The sequence below is a fragment of the Corylus avellana genome, chromosome ca2 (assembly GCF_901000735.1).
Source record: "Corylus avellana chromosome ca2, CavTom2PMs-1.0".
NCBI classification, from domain to species: Eukaryota; Viridiplantae; Streptophyta; class Magnoliopsida; order Fagales; family Betulaceae; genus Corylus; species Corylus avellana.
The window spans coordinates 7658428-7668681 of NC_081542.1; the positions used below are offsets into that span (position 1 = coordinate 7658428).

Genomic DNA, 10254 nt, shown 5'->3' on the forward strand with positions numbered 1-10254 from the left:
ATATCAAATATTATTGTTTTGCCATGTCTAGTCTTTCGAGCTATTTGATCTTTCAAGAGTTGAATCCACATGAAGAGTTGGATGCATATGTGAATCACAATAATATCTTATCAACTTTGTTTAATCTCACTTTGTAAATTGAATTACATCAAACAATAAGTTTTATTCTTCTATAATATTATATAAAAATCCATAGAAATTACGTATATTTCCTTAATCTGCTGAAGGAACGCAATAATATGTGAAGTTTAAAAAATGAAGATAATGTAGAAAGCATTATAATAATAAAAGAAAAAAAAAAGAAAAGTCAATGTTGGTTGGCCAATCGGATGCATAATTAAGGTTGTTGCTATCTTTATAAATCAAAAGGTCAAACTAGCAAAGATGTTTTGAAGATCTACTAATTGTATTTCCCATTCTTGAATTTATAATATAAGTAAATGATAGCTACATGAAATTAGTAAAAAATAATTTGGAGTTCTCTTTGATATTTAAGGTGGAATTTCACTTTTATCAACGCAAGGATTTTAAGAAAAATGATTATCCATGTTCTAGATTTAGTCTGCACAAAGCAGATATGTTCCTTAAATGTAATTGTATCTAAATTAGCGGAAGTTTGAAGTCATTTTTATGACTTTATAACCTTCATATCTTTTGGCTATGGTTTTTCAGAGCTGTATGCTCTGTGTTATAAGGGCTTTATGCTCGTGAAATTTCATCAATGAAAGTTCTATATTTTTCAAAAAAAAAAAAAAAAAGATTATCCCATCAAAATGGAGACTATCTATTTTATGGCAATAATTAATGTATCTAACGTGTATATTAAATCAATATTTAACACGTTTTAAAAAAAATTAATATCATGTAGACCGGTATATGCATTAACTTGAAATTATGATTATAAAATAAAATAAGATTTAATGAAAGAAAATTAAAATTAAATTAAATGAATGAAAATGTCAAAAATGGTCGTCCTAAGTAGCCATTGGAAACACGTTTACAACATTTGGAAATGGGGTGGTTTTGGTCATCCTACCCGGTGGATAGGAAGAGACGACCCTTTCCAAAAACGAGTGGCTCCTATTGGACGGGCTTCCGATGGATGCGGCGGGCTTGATGTGGATAAATACTAACTTCGGGCCACACACATTGGTGGGCCAGGGAATCAGTGGGGCCCAACATCTTTTTGCTTTCAAGGCACTAAATCTCCATTTGTTCGTATCTGTGGATAATGTCACTTCTATGATGCCTTTGGTTTGGTCTGTTTAAAGCAGGAGCCACTACTTTTATAGTCAATATTATATTTCCATAAAAAATAATAATAATAATAAAAGGGTAAATTACCTTAAATAAGCCTTCAACTGTACCTTTTATACTTTGTATACTTTATAGTTTATACTGCCAAGTGATTAAAGAAGATTCCTATATGAACGAATGATGAATCAAATGGTCTAAAAAGGATCCACCAAAGTATTTGTTGAAAGGTGTGTGAGATTGTCTTTTTTCAGTGAGGGGTAATATTGAGTTTAGCCTTATAAAAAAATAGCAGTTGGAGCTTGGGGCCATGGAATCATTTTAATTATTGTTCCGTAAGCAAGCAAAATGGTTTGCATTCGAGCTTATCTTTTAACCAATATTATAACAGCCAAATCTTATAATTGTTAGCAAGATTGAGGGCCAGCCTGGCCGATTAGGATAGGTTAAGAGTCTTTGGTGTTTACTTGTCACCACCTACCAATTCTTGAAAAAAGTAGGATGGGGACTCCTTAGACTTACCTTGCCAAATAGAGATAAGATTATGGGCCTACTTGCTCCGAAGAACTTAGGGTGCATAGCCTTGAAATTCGGCGCAAACTAAGTTTAAGGAATCCCAATTCAAAAAAACAAGTAATAAATTTTAATAAAAAGGCGCAATAAGGATTAAGGGGTATAAGATTGGTTATGTATAGTAAAAACCAACATCTAGAGTGAAGCTCCTCTCAACTTGTGTATATATATCTCTTTTATTTCCCCATGAAATTATGCACTTTTTTTTTTGGTAAAAAGCATGGGGCACTAATGGCCTAATGGGGGCGGGTCTTTCCCGCTCTTAGTATGAATAGAGGAAATCATATGGGATGAAGTGGGAATATAACCAAACACATGGTTGGTTACGGCCCATTTAGCAATATCATGTGCTTTGAAATTTGCACATCTTGAAATCTTTGAAGCGGTCTAATCATGGTTCATGAACAGCTTGTGATGGATGTCTGATGCTCCATTATGAAAATAATGGGACTTTGTGAATAATTGAGTTGTCAGAGCATTCATAGTGAGCTCTTCAAACATAAGCCAAATTTGAGGAGAAAATTTCATTTTTTCAAATTTGAAGAGCAACTTTTAAAATGAGCTAAATACCAAAGTCTTACTTCTTTCATTACTTTAGTGTTATATATATATTAGTTTTAAACCAACCAACAACATAAGCATAAGGGTAGTGAACTAGCAGGAACGTAAAAAATAAGCATAAAAAAATTGTCAACTTCAACTTTTTGCCTCTTGAAATATAGGGAGTGTGTCTGGCAAAAGTTAGAAATAAAGAAGAGAGAAGAGTTTGTTAAATTGGTATTTTTATGAGTTTTGTTAAATTTTGAAAGAAAAGCTAAATATAAAAAGCTCATTGTGAATGCTCTTAGAGGGAGAGAGTCGTCGCCTTCAACCTGGACCTGGGATCTGGTAGAGGAGGCAGCTGGGTTGACTGCCATGAGGGTTGCTTGGGCTTCCCCTACTAAGGCTTCTCCTGGAGATATTTTTCAGAGATTTGACGCATAATTGATTGAGTGTCATCAACACGAATAAATTTTATTCCGAGCAAGCCAAATATGGTCCATGGCAATGGTCAGAGTGACTTGAAACTCCTGAATATCTTTATAAGGAATGGCAAGCAGAGAAGGAGGCCTAAGAAGGGCCCTTGAATCTTGATCCAGTCAGTAATTGGGAGATTGATGCCATTTTTGGTTCCTCCATATAATCCTTGCCAGAGGATTTGTTGTGGAGGCCATGGCAAAGGGGGCAGCAAATTTCTTCTTGGTCCACATGAGGACTAAATTTGAAAATGTTGGATCCCACTGGCAGGATGTTCCTAGATATTTTTCAGAGGAAATGTTTGAGCCTATGCTGAAGTTTTAGACTCCATAGCTGTTTCCAATCCTCGGGGGAGAGAGGGCCATGATGAAGTTGACAGAGAACAAAAAACAATCTAACGAAAGTATCAAAATGCCTGTCTTTTTAACATTTAACGTTGCAACTTATTCCTATTATCACCATAAACAGAAAACAAATTGCATTGATAATTCATAATTAGGCACAAAAAAAAAAGAAAAGAATATAAAGCAGCCCGATAAATCAATCAATGCAAGTAAAATGAAAAACATGGCATATGTAGTCATCAACTAGGAAAATGATCGTGTTTGCAACCTGAACAGTACAAAATTAAGACATATTTGCAACCAGAACAGTACGACATCTAGACGTGCTCAACGCCGTCCGGATGCCACAGATTCAGCAGAGAAGAGATACTTCACACGTGAAAGAACTGAATCATGAGTAGGGTCATAAGGATGATCCTTGGAAGGGATCTCCAAAATAGCTGGTACTGGCTTATTGTAGCTATCAACCAGGAACCTTATCATGTTTGCAACCTGATAAGTTAAGGGCAGAAAGAGTTAGCTTGTGATGGAAAATCGTAAGAGCGCATGACAAATTTGAAGAACTATGAAAATGTGACACATACTGAATATGTAACACGTCACTAGTACAGTATGCAAGCACCTAGACATCTAAGCTCTTGCCAGACTAATCAGGACAGCCTAATCCCTTATCTATGCCTACAAATGCATTTAGATAGCCATGCAATTGGACAAGAAAATCGTACACCTGGAAATATTAGAATTTTGTTGTTTGCTTCACTAACAAGTTCTAAACATTTAATATAAAGAACTCAATTTCACAATTTTTCTTGATCACCTAGATGCCAAAGTGAGAAGAAAACTTACATATTGGCTGATTAGAACAATAGCAATGTCCTCCTTTGTGGTGAACTCTTTGAATGCATCTTCAATTGCTTTGACAGTCGTTTCTGAACCAAAATGCAAATAACAGTCATAAAGAAAATAGGAAACAATCAACTTTGCTTAGAAATTGATAAGAACGAAATATTTTCATATTAATATAAATCCTCAACATATTCCTTGCAAGGGAGAGGATGTAGATTGGTTCAGCGTAGTATACATGGGATGGGAGACATGATTAGTTCGATTGAATAAAGAGCACTTAATAAAGATAAAAGATTGGCCATCTAATTTTGACTACTAATAACAATGAAACTGAAAGAATTTCATTTTCATTTATTGCAATTTGCAATCAAAGGATCACAAATAAAAATACACCAACAGAACTCTGAACAGCTTTCTGTGAATTTCTAATGACAGGACCATCATAAATGAAAAACACCTTAATTGCCATCATAAGATGCAAAATTTGGAGGAATTTACTTTGGAAGTGATTCATTTAAGATACTGTTCCAAGTCCATCATATAGAGAACCTTAAAGCATCAATGCTCACTAACTAAAGCTCCATCTTTTGCATGAGCATTAGCACATAGGGATGTATCATATTGGAGAAGAATCAAAGTAAAGTAGATTCAAATTAAGGGTATTATTAGACTCTGCATGTCACAACCCAAGGAAAAGGATATTACTCCAAAAAAATTATTCAAAGTTACAATTGGAGCTTGTGGAATCGCTAATAAAGGCCAATCTCATTTAGTAGTGTAATGCATCACAATCCATTCATCTACTATGGGACTTTTTCAAGTTGTCATAACCTCCCCAACTCAAATCCTCAACATCCTCGTCAGGCACATGTCATAATGCAGTGCCCAAGCATCACATGACATTACTAGATTGCTCTGATACCACAACTATCACACCTCCAAACTTCAAATATGCATGATAGTGACAATGATTGTAATAATCCCCAAATTTGCAGTAATAAACTTCAATAACAAGCAAACCAGAACAGCTAACATTCACAACCCCATTAACAAACATCAAACTAACAACAATCAAAATCATAACCTCAATAAATCATATATTACAAAGTCAATTTTTTTTTATAAGTATTTATTACAAAGTCGATGCTAAATACCGATGCCATAACAAAAACTCCATTAGGAAATACAAATAAACAAAACAAGTCTAAATCCTTAAATATATCCACAAGTTCCAGTTTACCAAGCATAATTCAAGTATGTTCTTGCTATGACACCTTTGAAAATCTTCACGAACTGTACCCCAGAACCCTCTAAACTTCCAGAATTTTCTAGTTAGAAGGGTTCTCTGTACTATCTTTGGGAAATACTTCTCATAGAATACTTTCTTAAACCAGGTCCGAGTTGATTAGATTCATTTCACCTAATTCAAGTTTTAACAAGGCCTTCTCATAGTTCCATCATCTCTTAGTTTCTCCCTTAAGCTTGAAGGCAACATATGTACCTTCTGTTTATCAATGCATCCCATAACCTCAAGTAGCTTGTTCATATGTAAGAATCAATTTTCTGATTCCAATGGTTCAAGTTTCCCCTCAAATAAAGGAGGGTGTCGTTTATTAAAAGACTCGAATGAACAACCCTCTCTTGTCTCTGTATCCCTTGCCCTCCTATTATGGGTATGTGCAATCCTCGTCATTACCCTCGTAGAAACTGCATCTAAAATGTCAAAGGCATCAATAGTAGCATTGACTCTCTTTGGAGGAATCCCAGGCTCTACCTCCACGCTTGCTAATGGTGGACTTTCTCATTCTCGTGGTGCCCCAAGTGTCCCTACCACCACACATCCTAACTGATCGTTTCTTACTTGATGGCATGATGTTCCTAAAATCATAAGTATCAAAGTGAGCTTGTTATCACTGATACAATATAAGTATGAGGCTACTATTTTTTTTTTTTTTTTTGATAAGTAAAATTAAGTGTAGATATAATGAATGTATGTCTCATGGCCAGTTCTACGTGGTAAAGGCAGCGACGCTACTCCACAAGACAATGGAATATGAGACACCCATCAACGGAGGAGCTCCCAACAGAATTGGGAGGACCGTCAACGTCGACAGTAATTGCTTTGTGACATTAACTTAGGAATTTACAACCACTGCATAGTTTGCTCCTCAAAAAGTAAGGGATTGGATCATAATCCCCTGTCACATATTCTAAGCGGATCCAAAACAACATGCAACAAGAAAACAAAATCAAAGCATAATATCAAAAACCAATTTCAAAAGAAAAAAAAAATTCAAAAGAATCAAAACACAATTCAAAGAGAACTTAAAAAGAGGAGAGGGCGAGGGCGACCAAGAAGAGAGAAACCCTAAGCCCTAAAATTGTATGAGGCTACTATAATTAGCACTTAATAATAACTAGAAAGCAAAAATTACACCCCGGGCTCTAAATAAATCGATGCAACACAAGGCCCTATGTTAAACACCTAATGCACTTGTTTAGATTAAAATTACCTCCTAAGCATAAAAGTCTACAAAATCATTAGCCTATACTATGATATCATTTGTAATGGCTCTGAAAAAACATTGATCACATCTACGCAATTAGTTTAAAAGGATTAGTCAAAATTACAACTAGAGCTTTTTGAATCACTTATAAAGGTCAATCTCCCCTAGAAAGAAACCAATGTTGGACCTAGCACCTATATAACACCATTACAATCCACCCACCCTATTTGGGACTTAACTTTTTGTGTCAAACCTAAATGCCATAGGCCCACAAACTTCACTAAATGCATAGTTTGCGAAGCATTTGAAAGCTTCAAATAACCACCAATCCTTAGGCTTCTAAATTGCCCCTTTAGTAACTATGACACTTCATAAAGTTAATCCTATATTGGAAAGATAGATTACCCACATTGAGTAAATAAATTATAAGGTGTTCATAGGTGCTAAGTGTAACACCCCGCCCTAAATAATATGATATTGTCTGCTTTGGGTCAAGCCCGCACTGTTTTATTATTGGGTTTACCCCAAAAGGCCTCCTACCATTTAGAGAGAGCATGCTCTATATAAGCACATCCCTTTTCTTACACCCAAGCAATGAGGGAAGTCACACTAAGTCCAACATTGATTCCTTATTAGATGAAACTAGGTTTTATCAGTGATTTTAGAAAGTTTCAATGTAACTTGACTAGTAGTTTTGGAGGCGCTTTCCTTCGCTCATTACAATAACTGCTCTCAAAACAAATGGGTATGCTTTTTCAGCTAAGTTATAACTTGAAAGAAAAATCAATGATTTAGACCTCGAGTTATAGTAAAATCCCTAAGAGGTTATGCAAGAAGGAAAAACATATTAAAATCCCCCAGAACTCAGGGTACTTCTTCTTCCAAACTCCTGGCCTTAGAAAGCAATCAAACCAAGAAAGAGCACATTAAAGAAGCATTGATTATAATAAGGAAAATTTCATGAAAAAGAGATACCACTTTATAGAACAAAAAGAAAAAATACTTATCTATTTTTCATCATAAAAGCTCCTACATACGAAGTATCTTAGACATAGAACATGCTTCAAGATGTAAAAGTAAATCTTTAGCCTCATCAATCCTTATGTTTATGGGTAGGTTATACACGCAGCTCAATTCTGTAAGACCACTATCTTGAGACATGCATATCACACACAAAGCATCCCAAAAATCATGAGACACCTGTGGGGATCAAACCTTAGACCTTGAGGCAAAGTAGTCAACTCTCAAATTGCACCCAGAGCATTTTCCTTATGCCTCATTCCAGACCCTTCCTCAAGACTCAAACCTCATACACCTTCCAGATTATGCAAAATACCTTGCCAGTGAACAAACACTCCCTTTAGCAAGTTGCCACAGGGAAGCTACCATGTATTTATAAATGAAAGACATGAACAGACTGCAACACTACGGAGAGTAATTAGAGGGAGCAATTTCTAGAATCCTGATGAATTGAAAATGGCAGGGTAGTATGCTCAACTTGAATTTAGAAGAAAGAATAATAATTGGACATCCAACAATGGGGAAGTTGAGCTATTTGGTTTGAAAGCTGGAGGCATCAACCTTGAGGAGACACCACAACAGGTACTTAAACAGACCATGCAGAAACGGTAAGGTATATGTTCCAAAAAGAAAGCAATTCCTTCTTCTCATTCTGAAACTAATTAGTAATAAAAAAATCTATTAATTTCCTGTTTTAATTTAAGAGAGAGAAAAAAAAAAAACAAATAAACAATTTTCTTTTCTTGATAAGTCCAAATACATACACATACACACATAGACAATCAGAAAGATAAAATGTAAACTTGCTAAGAATTTAAACATAATTATTGTTGCTCTAGTAGTTCATTAAACACATGATATAACAAATTTCAATAATCCACTATAAGGTTCAAATTCATACTTGAATCAACAATAAGATAGTTTGTCTTTCTCCGCAAGTCGACATTACCCACACCGGCCAGCAAAAATCCAGTTACAGTGTCCTAAATGACAAAAATCATCCATGAGAACAATCTTCAAGATTTATATGATGTGAACAACATAACATGTCCCAAATTAATGAATTCTTGCATTATACCAAATTAATGAATTCTTGCATTATACCAAATGAACCTAACTAAAAGGAATAAAAACCTAGGGAAAAAAATGCATGAATTGATGAAGGAGATAGGAATATATGAAACTGTATGGTCTGACTTTTCACCCATAAAACTACAGTAGATGCCGGGAACCAGTATTCCCTATATGAAGCTATGAACAGAGGTAACACGTTACTCAAATATGATCAAATTTTATGAGACATCATAGTAGAAATCCTTATCTTTCTTTTTTGAATGAAATTTGTACATGTGGCTGTGGTGAAAATCATGTTGATCTGTTCAATGTCAAATGAATTTCTTGATACTTATATGCCAGCAAGTCAGCAACACAGAAGGCAACATAAAATCACAAACAACTACATTCACCATACCTCATCGGCAATCATGGAAATAAGTGCTGAGCTTTTGTTGGGGATTTGAGCTCGGCCGGCCATTTAAATCTGTATTATTCAACTGAAGCAAGAAGAAAAACTCATCAGGACATAATATGATCCTACCAGTTACATACATGAAACAGCAACTACTGCGATGTACAAGACCTCCTGCCAAACAATCCATTTATTGTCTGAGATTTTAAACTGCAGATTTACTATAGTTTTCTTCACTTTTGTGCGTAAAACGTGGAATGTGAAAAAAATTCCGTGTCTTCAGTCCCAAATAGCTACAATAAGTCCATGTCAATTGTCCATAGGTAAAACAGTAGACATACAGATAACTGGAATTTGTATAACGGAAATATTCTCAACCACATTTTTTTCCCTGCTGTTTAGTTGCTTACATAGTATTGGAGAAGAAAAGCAATCTGAATATCAAAATCTTAACCTTTTTTTTTTTCTATTTATAATTTGAACCCATACAATTATAAAGAAACCCCCCATCCAAATCAGCCCAAATTAAAAACTTTAGCTCAGTTCATTAGGCATTTCCACTCGTGCAACACACACAAAAATAAAAAATAAAAAATAAAATACTTCTACAACTTTCTTCTCCTTTCCTCGGTTTTCTCAGCAGCCAAACAGAGAGAATAAGAAGAAGAAAAAAAAATGAAACCAATAATTCTCAGAAAACAAGCAAAAATCAGAAAGTGTTTTCCGATATATAAATTCCTTCTACCCGCATTCTTTTCTTCAAGAAAACAAGGAAATTGGATCATCTAAAATGAATCAAAAACAAAAAAAATTAAAGACATCAAAACGTGCAGTGAAAATTTAAGCTATAATTAAGCATGACAATTAGATAATGAAAATTAAGCAACTACTAAAAGTAACATTGTGCAATAAATCAAAATTCGTGAAAATTGGTAAACTTCTTAATTTCTTCAAAAAGATTTACCCGAGAAAACGGTGTGTTCGTGATTCAGGCTTCGGATCAGAGAGAAATTTTGAAGTGCCGCAAAGTAAAGAAGGAATTAAAAAATTATTGAGACCCGAATGGCACTGACCCGGATTTGAATCCCTTTCGGTTAGATACCGACATGTCTTGAAAAATTAAGATGTAGCCCAGAAGCCCACAAATGTGATTGGGCTCATTTCTGGGCTTAATATGGTTTTGTTTCTTGCTTCATCATTAAAAAAAAGGGAAATCATATTATAA

General features: G+C 34.8%; 1 protein-coding gene across 1 annotated transcript; it reads right to left on the bottom strand.

The window, feature by feature from the left end:
- Positions 1-3392: 3392 nt before the first annotated feature.
- On the bottom strand, positions 3393-10100 carry LOC132172853 (V-type proton ATPase subunit F). Its single transcript, XM_059584421.1, has 5 exons — positions 9994-10100; positions 9033-9114; positions 8463-8544; positions 4035-4117; positions 3393-3680 (listed from the first exon to the last, which is right to left on the bottom strand). The coding sequence occupies exons 2-5, from the start codon at positions 9093-9095 to the stop codon at positions 3516-3518; spliced, it is 393 nt and encodes a 130-aa protein (XP_059440404.1). The 5' UTR covers positions 9096-9114; positions 9994-10100; the 3' UTR covers positions 3393-3515.
- Between the last annotated feature and the right edge of the window lie 154 nt (positions 10101-10254).

Bases quoted from the DNA above. Each gene is read 5' to 3' on its own strand.
- LOC132172853 (XM_059584421.1), bottom strand. From the start codon at position 9,095: ATGGCCGGCCGAGCTCAAATCCCCAACAAAAGCTCAGCACTTATTTCC. The intron at 4,118-8,462 runs GTATGAATTTGA...ATTTTGGTTCAG, and splicing joins CTATCTTATTGTTGATTCAA to AAACGACTGTCAAAGCAATT. The intron at 3,681-4,034 runs GTAAGTTTTCTT...TTAACTTATCAG, and splicing joins TTGTTCTAATCAGCCAATAT to GTTGCAAACATGATAAGGTT.